This window comes from Sus scrofa, chromosome 2, assembly GCF_054392235.1.
Source record: "Sus scrofa isolate SSC_HxYL_T2T_F1_AM1 chromosome 2, Sscrofa_HxYL_maternal_Yorkshire_Landrace_v2.0, whole genome shotgun sequence".
In the NCBI taxonomy this organism is placed as follows: Eukaryota; Metazoa; Chordata; class Mammalia; order Artiodactyla; family Suidae; genus Sus; species Sus scrofa.
Genome location: NC_139384.1, coordinates 47,583,188 through 47,606,901, shown reverse-complemented (window position 1 = coordinate 47,606,901; position 23,714 = coordinate 47,583,188). Strand labels below are relative to the sequence as shown.

The 23,714-nt window shown below is 36.1% G+C and overlaps 3 protein-coding genes across 28 annotated transcripts in view; 2 read left to right on the top strand and 1 right to left on the bottom strand.

Moving 5' to 3' along the window:
• Positions 1-23,714, top strand: part of INSC (INSC spindle orientation adaptor protein) — an 864,422-nt gene that overhangs the window by 255,277 nt on the left and 585,431 nt on the right. The gene's annotated exons all lie outside the window — the stretch shown is intronic.
• CYP2R1 (cytochrome P450 family 2 subfamily R member 1) overlaps positions 1-23,714 on the bottom strand; it is a 131,014-nt gene that overhangs the window by 53,389 nt on the left and 53,911 nt on the right. The gene's annotated exons all lie outside the window — the stretch shown is intronic.
• PDE3B (phosphodiesterase 3B) overlaps positions 1-23,714 on the top strand; it is a 324,331-nt gene that overhangs the window by 288,268 nt on the left and 12,349 nt on the right. For 20 of the 26 annotated variants that reach the window (XM_085011945.1, XM_085011953.1, XM_085011942.1 and 17 more), the window contains 5 exons: positions 1,568-1,719; positions 2,438-2,575; positions 3,556-3,667; positions 5,182-5,295; positions 18,293-18,492. In XM_085011945.1, the coding sequence (XP_084868071.1) occupies positions 1,568-1,719; positions 2,438-2,575; positions 3,556-3,667; positions 5,182-5,295; positions 18,293-18,492 (716 nt within the window). The remainder of the gene's footprint in view (positions 1-1,567; positions 1,720-2,437; positions 2,576-3,555; positions 3,668-5,181; positions 5,296-18,292; positions 18,493-23,714) is intronic. The other 6 variants (XM_085011957.1, XM_085011956.1, XM_085011955.1 and 3 more) reach the window with 1 other exon arrangement.

The following is a 23,714-nucleotide window of genomic DNA, read 5'->3' as shown; positions in this document are numbered from 1 at the left end:
ATTCTGTTAATCAAAGCAGTCATGTGGCCTGTCCAGATTCCAGGGAGATGGGAAATAAATGCTCCCTTGATGAAGCAATAAGAATGCATTTCTAAAGAATGCATGTGGCATAAGAGTGTGTTGTATATATATTTGGAAAAGAAATTGCTACATTTATTTCAACTTTATTATCTGCAAGATATCGTTATTAGGAATTTAGATTAAAAAGTAAATCATGTACTTCAGATGTCAACAATTTTTGAATTAGGGCTGTTTTGGAATATTATTGTCATTAGCGCCTTAACTTTCTAAGAACAGTTAAATAGTCCAAACTTTTAACTTTTCTTAAAATACGTTTTATCTTTAAAAAAAATGATACTTTCCAAAGGATAATACTTCTTTATCATCAATTAATGATTTTTAGAATATTCAGTGTGTTAGGTTCAGACTTGACTAACATTTATTGATCATCTATTGTATGTAACATCTAGTAAGACAGGTGTTATCCACATTTTACAGGGGAGAAAACTTGCCATTATTAAGTACAAAAATCAGGATTTATATCTGGTTCTTCTGAAACAACTCAAATGAGTACTCTTAAAAACACTTCTTTAAAAAAAAAATCCCTACATATTAAAAACTAAATAAGCCCTAAGTTTGTAGCTTGGTGAATTTCATACATCTAATATACCTATATAATCAATACTCAAGTCAATAAACAAAATATTACCAGCACCCCAGAATTTCCCCTCAGGCCCCCCTTCCAGGAATATCCTCAAAAGGTAACATTCATTCTGTTTTTCAGTACTCATGTATATCAATTTTGATATGTTTTTGAACTTTTCATAAAGAGAATCACAGAGTATGTACCTTTGTACTGGCTTCCTTCACTTAACATTTGTGTATTTTTAAGAATAATCCATATTGGTACATGTGATTGTAGTTCACTCTTTGTTCTGTAGTGTTCAATAGCGTGAGTACATTACAGTTAACTTATTCTATTGTTGATGGATTTGGGGAAAGTTCCCTGTTTTGTGTACTACAGATGCAATGAGTATGAATTTTTTTTTACATGTAAATGAGTGCAGTTTAGCGACCAGTGCTGCTTCCCTTTTCCATGTAATTTGGGGAAAAGAATATTATTAATCTCGCTGGTTTTGAGAAATAACTCGATGCATGACATTGTTTTAATTTTTAGATGTGCCTTACTCTCACTCATCACTATGAATTTAGAATTTTCCTATCTAAAACTCAAATAATGTCAGGTATTTGAAATTATTTACATGAAATTGGTTTAAAAGAAAAAAGCTACTAGTGGGAGGGGCTGACTTTTCTGGGTCTCACTTTTTTTTAGTGAATATCCATTCATCCTGTTCATCCAGGTGTGGATATATCAGGTAAAATATTGCCTGAGCACAAGACATAGGCCAAAATGGTCCAGCAAGATACAGCTTAATGGTGTCATTAATTTAAATTAAATGCCAGTATGGTCCACTTTATCTGAATATTTTTTACAAATTTTTCTTATGAAACTCTTCACACAGGGCAAGTTTTATTTTTATTTATTATTTTATATATTTTTTGAAAGGTGACGAAGATGATACCATTTTCCCAAGAGCATCACTCAACCTTACAGAAGCTCAACAAGAAGTTGAAACAGAGAACAGAGACTGCAGAAAATTATTTTGGGAAGGTGATACTCACCTAACAGAAGAGGCACAGAATGAAGAGCAACCAAATGTAAAAGATAAACTTTCAGTATGATTATGTTAAGGTGAAATATATTATTAGTTAGTACCAAGTTCATTGTTTTTGCCCAGAATAAGGTTTTTAATATGATATATTTATTTTTAATTTTACTGAAAAGTCACTATTAACACCTTAAAGAAAATCTTAGGTTAAATAAAAATAATTACATTTCAGCTCATAGAACATGCATTCATTTTTAAATGAACACATTTTATTTAGTTTTATAGTAAATATATTACTTTGTATGATATTTTCTTCATTGTATGTGTTTAAGTATGAGGAAGTAAATATGCACATAGTTATAAAAAATGATGAAAATAATTGCTTACTTATAATAGCAGTTTTTTCTTTAAAGTTCAGATTTTAAGCATTTTAAGGTAAAAAATCCATCCATTTCTTTTGAGGAATTATCCTACTAATAAATGCCAGTATTCTATGATTTTTTGATAGCTATAACTTCCAAAATGAAAATGATGTGTTTAAGATTTGTGCAATGTTTTGGAAATATATTTTTATCTATAAAAGTAATGTAAAGATTAAGTCTTCTGATGCCTAGAAAACACGTTTATATTTGACATGTTATCTGAAGATAACATTCTACAAAGAGAATAGTATGGTAAGTACAGATTATATTTGAGAATAACTGTTGTAGAAAGTAATACTGACCATTTTTAAGTTGGTTTGGGTTATTTCCCTCCTCCATGTACAGACTGAACAGGAAGCATCATTGGACCTGGATTTAATAGAAGATTATGACTCATTAATAGAAAAGATGAGTAACTGGAATTTTCAAATTTTTGAACTTGCAGAAAAAATGGGAGAGAAATCAGGAAGGATCCTCAGTCAGGTTTGTTTCAAACTCTACTTATTATAAATTAATTTTTTTCTTGAATCTTTATAAAAAGCAAAATCTGAAGATATGTAATATTGATTTAGGTACAAGTTCAGCATTGTTCATTGAATTATTTTTTCACAAGTTTTCAATATAAAATTTGAAAAGAGAAATCTGTGTATATATAAACCCATATATAACCAAATGTATTATTATGTAAAGTATTTCATAATTTCATATATATGTGAAGTCATTTTTTTGCCTATAATAGTGGGATTTAAGCTAAAGAAATAATAAAGATTTACTTTTTACTGAATCTTAAGGTTGAAAAGGATATGGAAAGGGATTTAGTTCTAAAGATTGAAATTTATGCTTCATCTTTTTCACCTGTCCTCCCTGTGCTTTACCCAAGAAGGCAAGGCCAGCTAGTTCATTTCATGCTAGAATCATGGAAAAATACTTCCATTTTACACCCAGATTCCCAAGTTCTCCCTGGTGGGTCCATAAAACAACATCCTGAAATATCACTCTCATTAATCCCAAAATGTATTATATATGAAATGCAAGGACATAAGGATAAATTATGTGGAGGACATAAGTTCATCTCATTGAAGTCTTTAAGACAGAAATGTGATATATGTATTGTTCTGAGTTCTTCTAACACCCAGGACTAGAACGAAAGGCTAAAAGGCAAAGTAGAAAAATTTTAAAACTAGGACATGACATGGTCATCTGTCTTTGGTTTTCAAGTGCTTTATAGGGTGATAACTTCCTTTTTCATGTTTTGGAAAGAATTCCCTGTAGGGAAGTTTTTAATACATTATTAAGACATATATATAGTTAATTTCCCCAAATACAAATCACAAAAACACATTATACTCAACTCAAAATAGGAATTTGGACAGTGTCTGATTTATGTATTTATTTTTTTTGTAAATCAACTACTCTAAGAAATTCTGATTTTTAAAGTGAACTTTCTCTTAATTGACATTTAGGTTATGTATATCCTATTTCAAGACACTGGTTTACTGGAGATATTTAAAATTCCCATTCTACAATTCATTAACTACTTTCGTGCATTAGAAAATGGTTATCGAGACATTCCTTGTAAGTATTAACATATCTTATTATTTAAGTTGAAATAATAATACTTGTTTTGAAATTCTTCCTTCAGACAGTCTCTGAAACACTTTTTAAATTATGTGTTTGGACAAGTTGGAAAATAGAGATTTAAAAAGGAAATCTACATCCTCCTATCCAGAGTTCTTATATATATTTATTTTTTTATGACATGAATCATATAATACCTTTTTATAATCTACTTTTTTGCTTAACCATGTAGTAAACATCTTTCTATGTCAATAATTATTCTGCTAAGTGCCTTACTGTACTTATGTTTGGTAACATTAAGTCATGAGTTTCAGAAATTTCTTGACTTTAAAATGTTTCACATTTATCCATAGAATTTTTTTTTTAACTGTGTCCTGATTTGTGGGATAATTTTTAATAGTTACTTAATTTTAGGGCAAAATAGAATTTTAATTTTATTAAGAAAAGATATAGTTTATGTGTTGATTCATTCTATAGTTAACCTCTATGTGGACACGTGTTTGGGAAATTAATTATATAGAGGGCAAATAATTCTTAATTTGGAAAAACTCATAAATAATGTTGATGCTTAATAGTTTAATGTGCAATATATGTACTATAATTACCACCTACAAGGTAGGCATTTTGAAAAGTGGCTGAATTTTATAAATGGGATAAAGTGATACAAAGGTGGACTTCAAGGACAGGGAAAGGGAAAAAATAAAGTGATGGTGAGTCTTCACTGTCACCTCCAATTAGGACATATTAGGTAAGATAACAGTTTTTGGAAGCTAACTTTTCTAAATTTTAGTTTCCAAATTTGTAAATGTGAATAACTATAGTACCTGCCCCATAAGTAGTGATAATTCATGTAAAGCACATGTCAGAATTCATAGCACATAGTAAATGATCAATAAAAAGTAGTGACTGCAGTAATAATTAAGCTCCTAGTGGGTTTAAATCATATCATGGCTATAGTCTGAACTTTTAATATTATATCATCTACTAATGCTACATGGTAGGTACTCATTAAATGTTTGTTGAAACATCAGCTATGACTATAATCATTACATTCACAAAGGTAACCTCATTTGGTCTTTGTTGGAAAGGTAGTATTATCTACCTTTTACAAATGAGAAGCAGAAGGATCTTTCCCAAGATGATAAAACTGGAAATAGCAAAGCTGGGTTTCATTTGTAGGTTTTACGTTTTCACATAGTGGTATTTCAGTAAACCAATGTTTTGCTGATCACATACTATTTGTCAGACACTACTCTGGATGTTTTATATACCTTTTAACATGTAATCCTTACAGCAGGCCTGAGAGATAGGTATTTCATAGTATATGTGAAAGTTTTTAACACATCGAGAAACTTTACAAAATATGTTTTCATAACAAAAATATAACTATGGGAAATTAGATGAAGCCATACATTTTGAGGATACTATATGACTAGAAAGTACTTTTTAAAATGTCCTATATTAAAAAACAACAAAATGACCATTTTTATAAAACATTTTGGTGACTTTAGATCACAATCGTATACATGCCACAGATGTCCTACATGCTGTTTGGTATCTGACAACACGGCCAATTCCTGGCTTACAAAAGATCCACAATGATCATGGAACGGGAAATGACACAGGTACTTAGTTCAACAAATTTTTCCTTTAATTATTTGATTAGGAATAATAAGTGAAGCTCTCATTTCATTGTCTCTGATTTCTTGTAATTCAATGAATTTTATTGTATTTACAATTGTACAGCCATAATCACAACCTAATTTTACAAAATTTCCATCCCCAGACTCCTGCCCATTCGCTGCCCCTCAACAACCTGTCTCTTTGGTAACCATAAGTTTTTCAAAGTCTGTGACTCTTTTTCTATTACCAAATAAATTCATTGTATTCTTTTTTTAGATTCCACTTACAAGTGATAGCATATGTGTTTGTGTCTCACTGTCTAACTTCACTTAGCATGATAATGTCTAGGTTCTTCGTGTTGCTGCAAATACCATTATTTTATTCCTTTTTATGGCTGAGTAATATTCCATTGTGTATATGTAGCACATCTTTTTTATCCACTCCTCTGTCAGAGGACATTTAAGTTGCTTACATGTCTTGGCTATTGTATAATAGTGCCACCATGAACATTGAGGTACATGTATCTTTTTGAGTCATGGTTTTCTCTGCATAGATGCCCAGGAGAAGGCTTGCTGGATCATATGGTAATTCTATTTTTAGTTTTTTAAAGAATCTCCATACTGTTTTCCATAGTGGTTGCACCAATTTACATTCTCACCAACAGTGTAAGAGGTGGGGATGTAAATCTTCTCCACACCCTCACCAGCATTTATTGTTTGTAGACTTTTTGATGATGGCCATTCTGGATGGTGTAAATTGGTGCCCCATAGTAGCATTAGTGATGTCAGACATCTTTTCATGTGTTTTATTGGTCATCAGTGTGTCTTCTTGGGATAATTGACTGTTTAGATCTTCTGCCCATTTTTTGATGGGGTTGTTTATTTTTTTTGGTCTTGAGCTGCAGGAGGTGGTTGTATATTTTGGAGATTAATCCCTTGTCAGTCACTTCATTTTCTCCCATTCTGTGGGTTATCTTTTCATTTTGTTTAGGGTGTCATTTGCTGTGCAAAAACTTAAGTTTAATTAGGTCCCATTTGTTTATACTTGTTTTTATTGTCATTACTCTAAGAAGTGGAGCTGAGAAGATAGTGCTGCCGTTTATGTCAGAAAGTACTCGGCCTGTGTTTTCCTTTAAGAGTTTTATGTAAGTATCTGGTCTTTAATCCATTTTGAGTTTATTTTTGTGTATGGTGTTAGGGCGTGTTCTAATTTCATTCTTTTAAATGTAGCTATTCAGTATTCCCAGCAACTCTTACTGAAGGGGCTGTCTTTTTCCACTGAATATTCTTGACTGCTTTGTCATAGATCAGTTGATCACAGTGCATGGGTTTAATTCTGGGCTTTCTATCCTGTTCCACTATATTTCTGTTTTTGTGCCAGTACCGTATGTTTTTGATGACTGTAGCTTTGTAGTATAGTCTGAAGTCAGGGAGCCTGATTCCTCCAGCTCCATTTTCTTTCTCACGATTGCTTTGCCTATCCTGGGTCTTTTGTACTTCCAAACTTTCAAATGTTTTGGGCTAGTTCTGTGAAAAATGCCATTTGTAATTTGATAGAGATTGCATTGAGTCTGTAGACTGCCTTAGGTAGTATAGTCATTTTGACAGTATTGATCCTTCCAGTCCAAGAGCATGGTATATTATCTTTCCATCTGTTTGTATAATTTTTTTTTCTTTCTTTTTCAGGGCTGTACCCGTGGCACATGTAAGTTCCCAGGCTAGGGTTTGAATCAGAGCTACAGCTGCTGTCCTGCACCACAGCCACAGGAACTAAGAATCCAAGCCATGCCTGTGACCTACACAACTCACAGCAATGCTGGACCCCTGACCCATTGAGCAAGGCCAGAGACTGAACTCATATCTTCATGGATACTAGTTGGATGCCTTTCCACTGTGCCATGATGGGAACTCCCTGTTTGTGTCATTTTTAATTTCTTTCATCAGCATCTTATAGTTTTCAGAGTACAGATCTTTTGTCTCTTTAGGTAGTTTTTTTCTGTATTTTATTTTGATGTGATGGTAAATGGGATTTTTTCCCTAATGTCTCTTTCTGATTTTTCAGTAAATAGAAATGAAGTAGATTTCTGTGTATTAATTTTGTATCTTGCAACTTTACCAAATTCATTGATGAGCTCTCACAGTTTTCTGGTAGTGTCGTTAGGACTTTTTAGGTATAGTATCATGTCATTTGCAAACAATGATAGTTTTACTTCTTCCTTTCCAATTAGAATTCCTTTTTTTTTTTTTTTTTCCATTGCCATGGCTAAGATTTCCAAAGCTCTGTTGAATAGAAGTGGCAAGAGCAGACATCGTTGTCTTGTTCCTGATCTTAGTAGGGAATCTTTCAGCTTTTCACCATTGAGAAGGATGTTAGCTTGGGTGTGTCATATATGGCCTTTATTATGTTGAGGTAAGTTCCCTCTATGCCCACTTTCTGGAGGGTTTTATCTGAAATGGGTGTTGGATTTTGTCAACAGCCTTTTCTTCATCTACTGAGAGGATCCTATGATTTTTATTCTTCAGTTTTTTAATGTGGTGTACCACACTGATTGATTTGCAAGTACTGAAAAATCTTTGCATCCCGGGGATAAATACCACTATCATGGTGTATGATCCTTTTACTGTGTTGCTGGATTTGGATTGTTTGTATTTTGTTGAGGATTTTTGCATCTATGTTCATCAGCGATATTGATTGGTCTGTAATTTTCTGTTTTCATTTTTTTTGTAATATCTTTGTCTGCTTTGGTATCAGGGTGATGGTGACCTCATAGAAGGAGTTTGTTCCTTCCTCTGCAGTTTTTTTGGAATAGTTTCAGAAAGATAGGTGTTAACTCCTCTCTAAATTTTTGGCGGAATTCGCCTGTGAAGCCATCTGGTCCTGGATTTTGTTTGTTGGAAATTTTTTCATCACAGTTTCAATTTCAGTACTTGCAATTGTCTGTTCATCTTTTCTGTTTCTTCTTGGTTTAGTCTTAGAAGATTGTACTTTTCTAAGAATTTGTCCATTTTTTCTAGGTTGTCTTTTTATTGGCATATATTTGCTTATAGTAGTCTTTTATGAGGTATTTCTGTTAAGTACAAAAGTATTACTGTTATATCTGTTGTAACTTTTTCATTTCTAATTTTATTGATTTGAGTCCTCTTTCTTTTTTTCTTGATGAGTATGGCTAAGGGTTTATCAATTTTGTTGATCTTTTCAAAGAACCAGCCTTTTTTTTTTTTTTTTTTTTTTTTCCAGCTATTTCTTGGGCCACTCCCACGGCATATGGAGATTCCCAGGCTAGGGGTCGAATCAGAGCTGTAGCCACCGGCCTACGCCAGAGCCACAGCAACACGGGATCTGAGGCGCATCTGCAACCTACACTACAGCTCACGGCAATGCCGGATCGTTAACCCACTGAGTAAAGGCAGGGATCAAACCTGCAACTTCATGGTTCCTAGTCAGATTCGTTAACCACTGCACCACAACGGGAACTCCCCAGAACCAGCTTTTAGTTTCACTCATTTTCCCTATGGGTTTCTTCATTGCTATTTTGTTTATTTCTGCTCTGATCTTTATGATTTCTTTCCTTCTGCTATTTTTGGGTTTTGTCTGTTCTTCTCTCTCTAGTTTCTTTAGGTATAAAGTTAGTTTTTTATCTGAGCTTTTTCTTGTTTTCTGAGGTAGGCTTGTATTTCTACAGACTTGCCTCTTAAAACTGCTTTTGCTGCATCCCATAGTTTTTGGATTGTTGTGTCTTTGTTGTCTTTGGCTACTAGGTATTTTTAAATTTCCTCTTTGATTTCTTCAGTGATCCATTGGTTGTGTAGGAGCACATTGTTTAGTCTCCATGTTTGCGTATTTGCAGTTTTTTTTCTTGTTGTTGATTTCCAGTCTTAAAGCATTGTGGTTGGAAAAGATGCTTGATGTGATTTCAATTTTCCTAAATTTACTGAGGCTTAATTTGTGGCCCAGAATGTGATCTATCCTAAAGGATGTTCATGTGCACTTGAGAACAATGTGTGTTCTGCTGCTTTTGGATGTCATATTCTGTAAATATCTATTAAGTCTGTCTGGTCCAAGGCATCATTAAGGCCTGTATTTCCTTTTTGATTTTCTGTCTGGATGATCTGTCCATTAAGTAGGGGGTTAAAGTTCGCCACTAATATTGTGTTATTGTCAATTTATCCATTTAAGACTATTAGCAGTTGCTTTATATATTGAGGGGATCCTATGTTGGGTGCATATATATTTACAACTGTTATATCTTCTTCTTGAATTGATCTTTTGATTATTACATAATCCTTCTTTGTCTCCTATACAATTCATTATTTATTAATTTTTATTAGGGCCACATTCACAGCATTTGGATGGTCCCAGGCTAGGGGTTGAATCGAAGCTATAGCCACTGGCCAGTACCACAGCCACAGCAACACCAGATCTGAGCAGCATCTGCAACCTATGCCACAGCTCACGGCAATGGTGGATCCTTAACCTGCTGAGCAAGGAAGGGGATCAAACCTGCATCCTCACAGATACAAGTCAGATTTGTTTCCACAGAGCCACAACAGGAACTCCAAAATTCTCTATTTTGAAGTCTATTTTGTCTGATATGAGAATGGCTATTCCAGCTTTCTTTTGATTTTCATTTGCATGGAATATTTTCTGCCATCCTCCCACTTTCAGTTTGCATGTGTCCCTAGAACTGAAGTGGGTCTTTTGGAGACAGCATATATATGTGTCTTGTTTTTGTATTCATTCAGTCAGTCTATGTCTCTCAGTTGGGACATTTAGTCCATTTACATTTAAGGTAATTATTATGTATGTTCTTACTGCCACTTTGTTCATTGTTTTGGATTTGTTTTTGTTGGTCTTTTTTCTTCCCTTCTCGTAGGTTGGATTTGTTAACCACTGAGCCATGACAAGAACTCCCTTCTTCTCTTGTGGTTTTATGATTATCTTTAGTGTTATATTTGGATTGCTTTCTCTTTTTTGTGTAGATTTTTGCTTTGCATTTACCATTAAGTTTTTTTTCTTTTTCTTTTTTTTTTTTTTTTTGTTGTCTTTTTGCCTTTTCCAGGGCCACTCCCACAGCATATGGAGGTTCCCAGGCTAGGGGTCCAATTGGAGCTGTAGCCACCAGCCTACGCCAGAGCCATAGCAACACGGGATCTGAGCCGCGTCTGCAACCTACACCACAGCTCACGGCAACGCCGGATCCTTAACCCACTGAACAAAGCCAGGGATTGGACCTGCCACCTCATGGTTCCTAGGCAGATTCGTTAACCACTGCACAACGACAGGAACTCCTACCATTTAGTTTTGATGTATCAGTCTATATCAAACAAGGTTAAGTTGCTGGTCTCTTAATTACAAATGCATCTCCAGTATTCTGCATTTGTACCATCCTCTTCTCACAATTTCTGGTTTTGGTAACATATTTGTGTTTGGATGATTTTTTACTTTTACTGTATATTTGCCTTTACTGGTGAACTTTGGCATTTGTCGTATTTTTGTTTCTAGTTCTGGCCTTTTCTTTTCCACTTAGAGAAGTTCTTTTACTATTTGCAGTAAAGCTGGTTTAGTGGTGCTAAATTGTCTTAGCTCTTACTTGTCAGTAAAGCTTTTGATTTCTCCTTCAAATCTGAATGAGAACCTTGCTGGGTAGAGTAATCTTGGTGGAGGTTTTTTCCTTTCATTGCTTTAAATTTATCTTTCCACTCCCTTCTGGCTTGCAGAGTTTCTGCTGAAAACCAGCCAGATAACCTTAGCAGTTTCCTTGTATGTTATTTCTTTTCCCTAACTGCTTTCAGTATTGTCTCTGTCTTTAATTTTAGTCAAGTTTATTAATATGTGTCACGGAATTCCTCCTTAGATTTACTTTATATGGTACTCATTGTGCTTCCTGGGACTAAATGAGCGATTCTTTTCCCATGTTAAGAAGTTTTCTGCTATTATCTCTTCAGATATTTTCTCTGGCCCTGTCTCTCTTTCTTCTCTTTCTGGCACCCCTATAATGTGGATGTAGGTGTGTTTAAAGTTGTCCCAGAGTTCTCTTAGACTGTTTTCATTTATTTTCAGTCTTTTTTCTCTTTTCTCTTCCACATCAGTAATTTCCACCAGGCTGTCTTCAACCTCACTTACTGGTCTTCTGCCTCCTGTATTCTGCTTTTGGTTCATTCTAGTGAATTTTTTATTTCAGTTATTGTATTTATTCAGTTATTATGTTGTATCTTTGTTTGCCTAATCTTTAAATCTTCTATTTCTTTGTTCATTGCTTCTTATAATTTATCAATCTTTGCCTCCAGTTTATTTCTAAGATCTTGAATCATCTTTACTGTCATTAAGTCTAAAGTCTTTTTTATGGAGGTTGCTAATCTCCAGATCACTTGGCTGTTTTTCTGGGGGTTTTTCTTGTTCCTTTATCTGAGTCATAATTCCTTGTGTTTTCATTTTGTGTAGATTTTTTTGTGGGGGCTCCTTTTTGTAAGCAATAGGATTGTAGCCTATCTTGCTTCTGATGTCTGCTGCCCTTGTGACTGAAGTTGGTACAGGCACCTTTCTGCAGGCTTCCTGATTGGAGGGACTGATTCTTATCCCACTTGTTGGTGGGGCTTTGTCTCTGGGTGTGATTAGAGGTGGCTGTGTGAAAAGAAAATCATGGACATGGAGAACAGACTTGTGGTTGCCAAGGGGGAGGGGTACGGAATGGGATGGATTATGAATTTGGGGTTAAGAGATGCAAACTATTGCTTTTGGAATGGATAAGCAATGAAATCCTGCTGTATAGCACTGGGAACTATGTCTAGTCACTTATGATGGAGCATGATAATGTGAGAAAAAATGTATACATGTATGTGTAAGTGGGTCACCTTGCTGTACAGTAGAAAACTGACAGAACACTGTAAACCAGTTATCATGGAAAAAATAAAAATCATTATAAATAAAAAATAAATAAATAGAGGTGGATATGTGCCTAGGAGGTCTTTGCCAGCCTGTTTGCTGATGAGTGGGGCTATGTTCCCACCCAGTTTGTTGTTTAACCTGTTGCTTCTCAACCCTGATGGGTAGGGCCAGATTTTCCAAAATGGTCACCTCTAGAGGAGCACACACTTATGATTATTCCCGAGACCTTTGCCTCCAATGTCTTTCCCCCACAATGAGCCACAGTCACCTGCTTTTTTCCCAGGAGACCCTCCAAGAATAGCAGGCAGGTCTGACCCCGATTCCTATGGAGCATACGCTTTGCCCTGGGACCCAGTGCACACAAAAGCCTCTGTGCCTTTCAAGAGTGGAGTCTCTGATTCCCCCAGTCCCGTCAAGCTCCTGCACACAAGCCATGCCAGCCCTCAATGCCAAGTGCTCTGAGGGCTCCACCTCCCAAAGCCAGACCCTCAGGCATGGGGACCTGATATGGGGCTCAGAACTCTCACACCTGTGGGTGAGCCTCTGCAGTATAGTTACTTTCCAGTCTGTGGGCCCCACCCACCCAGCAGGTATGGAGTTGCTTATTTCATGTACTCACCCCTCCTACCATCTCGATGTGGCCTCCTCTTTGTCTTTTTGTATAGGATATCTTTTTTGTTAGTTTCCAGTCTATTTTGTTGATGGTTGTTCAGCAGTAGGTTGTAATTTTGTTTTCATGAGGGAAGGTGAGATCCAGTCCTCTACTCTGCCATCTTAATCCTGTCTTCTCATTATCTCTGTTCTTTAAAATTCTTTATTAAGTAAACCTTAGTACAGATAAATTTTGATGCATAAATAATGACATGTAAGTCAGGAGACCCTAAGAGTGAGGTTAATATTTAATACTACTCAGTATACCATGGGACTACATCAAACTAAAAACCTTCTACACAGCAAAGATTATTTAAAAAATGAAAACACAACCTACAGAAGAGGAGAAGCTATTTGCAAAACATATACTGGGTAAGGGCTTAATATCCAAAATCATCAAGAACTTGTACAGACATACATACTAATGGAACAGAATAGAGAAGCCAGAAATAAACCCAGACACCTCGGTCAGTCTTCTACAAAGAAGGCAAGAATATAAAAATGGGGAAAAGACAGTCTTTTCAGCAAGTGGCTCTGGGAAAACTGGACAGCCCCATGTAAATCAATGAAAGTGGAACACACCCTCACACCATGAACAAAAATAAACTCAAAATGGCTTAAAGACTTACGTAAGACAAGATACCATCAAACACCCAGAAGAGAACATAGGCAAAACATTCTCTGACACCAACCTTACAAATGTTTTCTCAGGTCAATCTCCCAAAGCAACAGAAATAAAAGCAAAAATAAACCAGTGGGACCTCATCAAACAGACAAGCTTTTGCACAGCAAAGGAAATCATAAAAAAAAACCCAAAACGACAACTTACAGAATGGGAGAAAATAATTTCAAATGATGCAACTAACAAGGGCTTAATATCTAAATTATACAAACAACTTATATAACTCAACAGCAAAAAAGCCAACAATCCAATTGAAAAATGGGCAAAAGACCTGAATAGACATTTCTTCAAAGAAGATATACTGATGGCCAACAAGCACATGAAAAGATGCTCAACATCACTGATTGTTAGAGAAATGCAAATCAAAACTACTATGAGGTACCACCTCACATCAGTCAGAATGGTCATTATTAATAAGTCACAGATAACAAATGCGGGAGAGGGTGTAGAGAAAGGGGAAGCTTCCTGCTCTCTTGGTGGAAATGTAAGCTGGTACAACCACTATGGAAAACAGTATAGCGGTGCCTTAGAAAACTATACATGGAACTACCATATGACCTAGCAATCCACTCTTGGGCATATATCAGGACAAAACTTTCCTTGAAAAAGATACATGCACCTGGATATGCACTGCAGCACTATTCACAATAGCCAAGACATGGAAACAACCTAAATGTCCATCAATAGATGAATGGATTAAGAAGATGTGGTATATATATATACACAATGGAATACTACTCAGCCATAAAAAAGAACAAAATAATGTCATTTGCAACAACATGGATGGAACTAGAGATTCTCATACCAAGTAAAGTAAGTCAGAAAGAGAAAGACAAATACTATATGATATCACTGGAATCTAATATATGGCACAAATGAACCTTTCTACAGAAAAGAAACTCATGGACATAGAGAACATACTTGTGGTTGCCAAGAGGGAGGTGGAGGGAGTGGGAGGGACTGGGAATTTGGGGTTAGTGGATGCAAACTATTGCCTTTGGAATGGATAAGCAATGAGATCCTGCTGTATAGCACTGGGAACTATATCTAGTCACTTATGATGGAACATGATAATGTAAGAAAAAAGCATGTAAATATGTATGTGTGACTGGGTCACCTGGCTGTACAGTAGAAAATGGACAGAACACTGTAAACCAGCTATAATGGAAAAAAATAAAAATCATTTTTAAAAAAATAGAACTCAATAACCAAACAATAATCCAATTTTTAAAAAATGGGTGGAAAAGCAAAATAGATACCCAAATGGCCAACAGGTACATGAAAATGTGCTCAACATCATTAATATCAGGGAAATGCAAATCAAAACCACTTGTTAGAATGGCTGTCATTAAAAAGACAAGAGCTGGAGTACCCCCCTGTGGCACAGTGGGTCAAGAATCTGACTTTAGCAGTTCGGGTCACTGTAGAGGCATGTGTTTGATCCCTGGCCCAGGAAGCTGGTGCATCCCCACGAAGGAAAAAAAAAAAAAAAAAACAAGGCAAGAGGTAAGTCTATAAGGGAACTTTGTGCAATGTTGAAGGGAGGGTAAATTGGTTGAGCCACTGTGGAAAACAATATGAAGATTCCTCAGAAAATTAGAAACAGGACTGCTATATGACACAGCAATTTCACTTTTTTGTATAAGTCCAAAGGAAATGAAAACAAGAGTTTGAAGAGATATAGGCACTCCCATGTTTATTACAGCATTATGCACAGCAGCCAAGACATGGAAACAACGTGTCAATGGATGAACATATTAAGAAGATGTGTATACATACACAATGGAATATTATCCAGTTATGATACAGAAGAAAATCTTGCCATTTGCAACAACATGGATGGGACTCGAGGGCATTATGCTAAATGAAATAGAGTTAAGAAATTCTATATGATATCATATATATATATATATCTTAAAATGCTGACGTTGTGAAAACAGTATAATGGGGTTAGCAGAGGCTGGGGTAAGGGAATTGGGGACATGTTTGAGGGTACAGACATGGAACTACTAAATAAACAAGTGCTGGAGAGCTCATGTACAGCATAGTCATTATCGTCAACAATACTATAATAATTTCTGAGAAACTAGATCTTAATTGTTCTCACCACAAAAAAAGAAATGATAATTATGTGATGTAGAGGTGTTTGCTAATGTGAGCATTAAATGAAATAACATATGAAAGTGCCCAGCATCACTCAGGCACAGTTGGCTGTCAGCAAGGTCTTGGCACCCTCGTCCAAAATCAATCAACCATAAATAGGAGAATTTGTTTTTAGACTCTGAATTCTATTCCATTGATCTGTGCGTCTATCCTTATGTCAGTACCACAGTATCTACTTTGCTGAAGCCTTAGAGTAAACTTTGAAATTGTTCTTTTTCAAGACGGTTTTGGCTGGTCTGGATCGCTTACATTTCCATATGAATTTCAAGGCCAGCTTATATATCTCTACCACAAAAAGCCAGCTGGGATTTTTATAGGGATTGTGTTGAACGATAGATCATTTTGGAGAATATTGTCATCTTAACAATATGAAGTCTTCTGAACCACAAACATGGGCATTTTCCACTTATATATGTTTAATTTATTTCAGCCCTACTTTTTAGTTTTCAGAATACTGATTTTTGCACTTCTTTTGTTAATTTTTTCATAAGTATTTTAATTCTTTTTGATGGTAGTGTAAATGGAATTGATTTCCTGTGGCATGTAAACGTGGGATATAACCCACGCCACTACAGTGACCTGAGCCACTGCAGTGACAACACTAGATCTTTGACCCACTGCACCATGAGAGAATTCCTTGGGTTCATTTTTTTTTTTAATTATTATTTATCTCCAGTATGGAGAAATAAAATTGATTATTTTGCATGTTGATCTTTACCTTCTAACTTTGATGATCTCATTTACTAGTTCTTATAGTTTTCCAGTGGATTTCTTAAGATTTTTCTATATACCGGATCATGTCATCTACAAGGAGAGACAGTTTTACCTCTTCCCTTTCAATCTGGATGCCTTTTACTGAGGCCTCCTTTTAAATGGAATCTATAGTAGTTATGTTTAGCTGTTCTTGCCATCTATTTTCTTTTTTATACTATTAATTCATGTTATACATATACACATTAAGGTATTAAGATCCAAATATATCTAAGTAATTATTAAGTTTTAAGGGATATCTTTTGCTATTTTTGATAGTCTATGTATATATTTTAAATTCTAGGAGAAATACAGAATGCATATAATGCAGGAAAAAATCTAAGTTATTGACTCTGACATTGATAATTAAAGTCTTGTCAGAAATTTGAATATTTAAATAAATTTTTATCCATACATTTAACTGTCTTGTTTTCACTTTTTATAATTATTTTTTTAAAATAGTTCTAGGAGTTCCCTGGTGGCTCAGCAGGTTAAGGATCTGTCATTGTTGCTACTGTGGCCCAGTCACTGCTGTGATGTGGGTTCTAACCCTGGCCTAGGAACTTCCACATGCAGCAGGTGTGGCAAAAAAAAAAAAAAAAAGCTCTAGTGTGTGTAATTCAAAAACTCAGTTTAGGTACAAAATATAAACAGCATGAAAAGAATCAGCTATCTTTATAATCATCAGTAGTGTATATTAAAGTCATTATGTTAAAAAAAAAAAAAAAACCTTGTGATCGCAAATACTGAGTGAACTAAATTATGATAAGATCCTTTTGGACTTTGACAAGCCAGGACATTATTTTGAGTTTCCATTGCTGAACACAACCAATGAATGAATTTTGTATCTCTCTAATATCTTTGAGGTTTTATTTGCTGTCTACTCTCAATAGTTTATTACTTCCTTCCTATACTTTAAGATTCCTTTAGCAAAAACAATCAAGTGACCACCTAAATAGATAAAGCTATCAAATTACAAAAAAGGAAAAAACAAATGGTAAGATATTAGGATACCAAAAAAACACAGTGCTAACATGAAAATAGTTTCTAACTAGAAGACAAAAAGAGTTATATTGATAGAGTTATTCCTCAGTTTCCCATGCTTTTTCAGTTTTTTTTTTTTTAACAGTATTTTATAAGGGGCTTCATAGAAGGAAAAAGAAGAAGAAGGGTTGCAGTCAGGATTACAAATGAAATGTAATCTATCTGGATAAGATTCGAAAAGCATCTACGTTGAAAAGCTTTGCTTGTTAATACATTAAATTCCTATTATCTCTGTATTATTTTCATAAAACTTTATTCTCCAGATTGGCTTTTCCTATTACTCTGGCCATTATATCTAACCCTCAGATGTTTAGAAAATCAGAGGATTTTAAAAATTGTTACTTAAGGAGTTCCCGTCGTGGCTCAGTGGTTAACGAATACGACTAGGAACCTTGAGGTTGCAGGTCTAATCCCAGGCCTCACTCAGTGGGTTAAGAATTCCGCGTCGCTATGGCTGTGGTGTAGGCCGGCTCCAATTAGACCCCGAGCCTGGGAACCTCCATATGCCGTGCATGCAGCCCCAGAAAAGACAAAAAGACAAAAATAAATAAATAAAATAAATAAAAAATTATCACTTGAGTAAGAGCATCATGAGAATTCTGTCATGTCCTGTAAAGTAAATGACTTCAGAGTAGTATTTAACACTGTTCCTGTTAGCATGTATGCTGAAAATAGGATACTGCTTTATGTCTATATTTATAAAGAGTATTTTGTAGGTAAGTCAGCAAATAAGATAGATAATCATGTTACTTATGTGAATCTCCTCCTTAGCTTCACTGTGAGGATGTTATGTGTAATACTTGTTTATTTTGCTTGTTCTTCAGATTCTAATGGTAGAATTAACCCTGGGCGCATTGCTTACATTTCTTCGAGGAGCTGCTCTATTCCAGATGAGAGCTATGGTTGTCTATCTTCAAACATTCCTGCATTAGAATTGATGGCTCTATACGTGGCAGCTGCCATGCATGATTATGATCACCCAGGGCGGACAAATGCATTTCTAGTGGCTACAAATGCCCCTCAGGTAGGAAATACTTTTTCAGAAAGTTTAAGGAGTGGATTCTGAAATTTTACACCCATGCTATATTTTCCACTGTAAACCAGTCTTTAGTAGAATCATTTAGCCATTGGATAATACCCCATGGCATTAATGACATGTGGCTAAAGAGAGAACAATCATCTTCTTCAACTTGAAAATAAATAAATGTTGTTTCTGGAAGAATAATTTGCTGTTTTATGAAATTCTGGAGTCCTTGCTGTCAGTATCTTTGCCTTTGATCAAGTTGATAAGACTTTGACTAGGTGTAAGACTTACTCTCCTTTCTAGCAAGATCCTTTGTAGGCTAAAAGCTGTAATGATTGCAAACTATTATTATTTTCCTTGTTGTTGTCCCCCCTTTTTTTCCTAAGACATTCATAGTATGCAGACTTTAAGTCTCTTAGCTCTGCATATATTCATGTATGTAAAAAATCTTCTAGTACCATATTATGTTTGTATCCAGTACAGCTGATAAGATGCAAGATTCCTTTAGAGTCACAATTTGCATAAGAGGTAGGAGTTCCCAACAAATGGATACTGTAATTGTAATGTTTTTAAATATTGGAACTTGGAACTAAATACAATCAGCCTACCATATCCAGGGGTTCTGCCTCCATGAATTCAATCATGGATCAAAATATTTGAAAATTTAAAAGAATTCCTGAAAGTTCCAAAAAGCAAAACCTGAATTTGTTGCACACCAGCAACTGTTTATATTGCATTAGGTATTATAAGTAATCTAGAGAAAATTTAAAGTATACAGGGGATGTGTGCAGATTATATGAAAATACTACATCATTTTATATAAGGGATTTGAGCATCTGCAGGAGTCCTAGAATCAATTCCCTGCAGACACTGAGGGATGACTGTACTTGGGTTTAAGCAGAATGTAGTGTGGTTGCGAGTGTTTGTTTAAGCTGGCGATTCCTGAAATGTCAGCTTTGTATTTCTGCCTGCCTGCCTTACAAAGAATAAGTTGTCAATGATTGTTTGCTGGATTCAGTTTACTTCCTCTCTCTGCTGCTGCACGTTCAAACCTCAGTTCTGATTCTTTCATCTTGTACAGCCATTCTCTGTGTACATTTTCTCATTTCTCCCTTTTTAGAATATAGGAGATAGACATAAAATATAAGAGAGAGATTCTCTAGCCAGAACAAGAAGAGGATTCAGAGAGAGAGAGAGAAAATTAAAAGTGCTATGTGATTTATTTTCTCCAGTTAGACTTTCATCTATTCATAGCTCATGATTTCCACAGGTAACTTTTAAATGCATTTCAATCTAGATATTAATATTTTTCCACTTTACAAGAATTGCTTTTGGAGAAATTACCCACTAAGAAACACACATTTCCTCATTGGCAATCCCATTCTGCAAGAATCAGATATGCACTTCATACTCTGAAAATCTTAGTCCTATGGCAAGTCACAGACCTGAGCAGCAGTGGCACAGTGGGAAAAGCACTAGTCTTGGAATTGAGAGAGCTGAGTTTTATTGAGAGAGCTGTGTGATGTTAGGCACGTAACTTATTTTTCTTAACCTCAAAATATGTACCTCATATGATTCAGGGAAAAATGAGGTAACATTTGGAAAGTTTTCTACTGAATCAGATAATATGTAGACTATTTACTATGCTGTTCTACTCTCTGCTTTCAGTCTCTCTTTATTAGCTTTGCGTCATATAGGTGAGTCAGACTTGTTTATTATCTCTTCTTCAAGGATATTACAAGTTAGTGAACTCTAATGTTACTTGGATAAAATTTATATAAGCCATGTACTCAAAACTGTTGTTCTGATCAAAATACAAACATGAAGTCTGGACACAATCAATATCCATGTGTTATTTCTAACTTCTCATTGTTAAGGACTGCCAGGAGACAGGAGGAGAAAAGGGGAGAGCTCTGATTGGAAAAGAAATTGATCAAAGTTCAGCTGTGAAAAAGGATGGCCTTTTACCTAGTCTCTCTGCTTCCTTCCTGCTCCCCTTCAGTCTGTTTTCAACACATAGCAGCCATAGTGGCCCTGCGTAAATGTTACACATCACTCTGTTTAGAACCCTCACTCCTCCGCCCCAAAAAAAGTCAGTATTAACCCCCATCAGGTCTCCTTCTATAATTCGCTCAGGTCTAGCCTCAGGGCCTCCTTGCTCTTTCCTTTGGTGTGTAGGCACACTCCCTTTCTGAGAACCTGGGCCCTTTCTGTTCTCCCTGGCGAGTGCCCTTTCCCCAGACATCTCTATATAGCTCATTTTGTCACCTCCTTCCATCCGAAATTTCAGAAGCCCCTCCCTGGCACTCATTACCTTCCTACCCTGACTTGTTTCTTCCATAGCAGCGAACATTTAGCTTACTATGTATTTTGCTTGGATGTTTGTTTTCTTTACTACATGCCTCTCCTTGATGGAATATAACTTTCCATGAGGGCAGGGGTTTTTGTCTCTTGTTTTTCCTAATATACCTAGAATGGTGCCTTACACACAAAAGGTATTGGAAAGTAAAAATATTGAATGTAAGGAGGCCTGATTTCTTTGCTCGGCAGGACTGCTAAGGTTGTCTGAAACATACTCTCTTCTTCTCAAAGTAATGAAATTCACGAGACCGTCTTCAGCCATTGTCTGTGAAATAAGGACTCCTTTGTGAAAGCCTGATGCTTAACTGGTTTATTAAGTAATAAAGCAGCCTCTCTTAGGACACTTAGTAGGTCTAATCAGGGCATAATTAGTGGAACATATTATTACTCTGGTGTATGATAAAAAGGGACGATAATGTATAGTACTTCCAATTGGATCAAGCATTCTTCATTCTCATGGTAAGGGAAGTATGTGGGAAGACTTAGGAGGATTATTTTGAATCCTTGCCATGAAAAAAGGGGGAACATTTAGTCAGGTTTATCCTGGAGGGATGTCAGTATTAAGATTCTAAGAGATTTCTGAGCTCCCGCTAAGTAAATGGTTGGCTGAAAGATGGAGATCAGTGATTGAAATGTTAGAGTTTGTAGAATATTTTGATTTGGGGTAAAAAGGAACAAAACTTTGAGAACTGTAGATCTGAGACAGTCATAAATTTTTGTCTGCCCAAATATGGATCAAGATGGTAGTTAAAGTGCACTTGTCTCCCCTTCCTCCTGATCAAAATAACAGTAGGGAATGAAGCTCATTATGTGTGTAAGAGACAGAGAGATGATTACAACACAAGTGCTAGGAAAGAAGTAAAACCAGGGAAGGAGATATAGGGAGTGCTGGCGTAGAAGGATGATTAGAGATCTGTATCCAGCTAAGCTACAGTTGAATATTAAGAGCAAAATTAAGAGTCTCAGGTATGCAGAGATTTTTAAAAATCATGTCCCATACATTCTGAGAATGTTCCATTAAAAAATGTGTTTTAGCAAAACAAGAGTGATAACTAAGACAAAGGGTCTTAGAAGAAACAGGATTACCAGAAATTTTAGAAGCCAGAACTTGAGGGTAAAGGAATCCCTAGATGACAGCTGTTCATCAAGATTATTTCTTTAAAGAGAATGGCTTTTTTTTTTTTTTCCCCTAAAAATAAGTGCTTGTTTAAAAAAAAAAAAATGCAGGGGGCAGGGGGGACTGTCTTCCTTCTCTAGTTGTTAGGGCACTTTCAGTAAAAGCCAGCTGAGGCTTAATTTTATTTTACCTGGAATGTTTTCCTCACCAAGTTTAAGCTTGGCTTGTTGCTCTGTGTGCCCCCATCTAGTATTCTTCCTAAAGTAGAACTGAGATTTGCCTCCTCCTTACTGTTCCATGATTCTCACCTCCACTCATCCATGAGGTAGTGAGTTTACTGGGGTCCAGCAGGGGACTCCTTCCACCTCTTCTCCAGGTGGGTTTTTCCTTCTTTTTTTTTTTTTTTTTTGTCTTTCTGTCTTTCCTAAGGCTGCACCTGCAGCACACGGAGGTTCCCAGGCTAGGGGTCTCATCAGAGTGGCAGCTGCCAACCTACGCCACGGCCACAACAACACCGGATCCAAGCCGCGTCTGCGACCTACACCACAGCTCATGGCGACACCAGATCCTTAACCAACTGAGTGAGGCCAGGGATCGAACCTGCAACCTCATGGTTCCTAGTTGGATTCGTTAACCACTGAGCCACGACGGGAACTCTGGGTTTTTCCCTTCTTATGTGATGACTTAGATGGCCTTTCCTCAACCATTCCCACTTTCACAGGTCTTTAAAGCTTCCAGTATGAAGATTATATCTAGATTCTAATATTGGTTCAGATTTTTTTTGGGGGGGGTCCCCATTTTCTATTTCTCTGGTAGTTTCAGAGGCAAATTAGGATGTTGAAGGAATTCTGAACCACTGATTCCTTTTACTGATCTCGCTAACTGGGAGTTTAAGTCAGCTAGCTTTACAGGGCACTCATTATACATTGTGCTTTGAGCTAGGAGTTTGATTACTTCTTCCTGAAATAAGTCTATTGATAGTTTATCAGTCTTTATTGGATTTAAGCATGAATTAGTTAAATCACTATTAAATGTAAGTTGGCCCCTTAGGGTATCTTTGAAGTTTAACACGTACAGTGTTTTAGTTTGATACATATACTGTAATATGATTACCACCATAGCAATAGCCAAGACCTCCATCACATCCCATAACAACTTTGTGTGTATGTGTGGTAAGAACATTTGAGATCTAGCTTCTTAGCCATTTTCAAGTACATAATATAGTATTGTTAATTAACATCACAGGTTGTACACTAGATCCCCAGAACATACTCATTGTCTGACTGCAAGTTGGTACCCTTAGACCATCATCTCCCAATCGTCCCCTGATAACCACCTATTCTACTGTTTCTACGAATTCAGGTTTTTCAGGGCCGGGGGGAGGCGGGGACCACGCCTGTGGCATGCAAAAAGTTCTCAGGCCAGGAATCAAATACCCGGGCCACAGCAGCAGCCTAAGCCATTGGATCCTTAACCCACTGCACTGCAAGGGAACTCCCCTGTGAGTTCGGTCCACATATAAAAGTGTCTTTCTCTGTCAGACCTATCTCACTTAGCACAATGCTATCGCTGTCTACCTATGCATAGCAAATGGCCAGATTTCCTTTTTTCTCATGGCTAAAAAATATTCCAGGAGTTCCCATCATGGCTCAGTGAAAACGAATCTGACTAGTATCCATGGGGACGCACGTTCATTGTAGGTCACAGACATGGTTTGGATGCTGCATTGCTGTGGCTGTGGTAT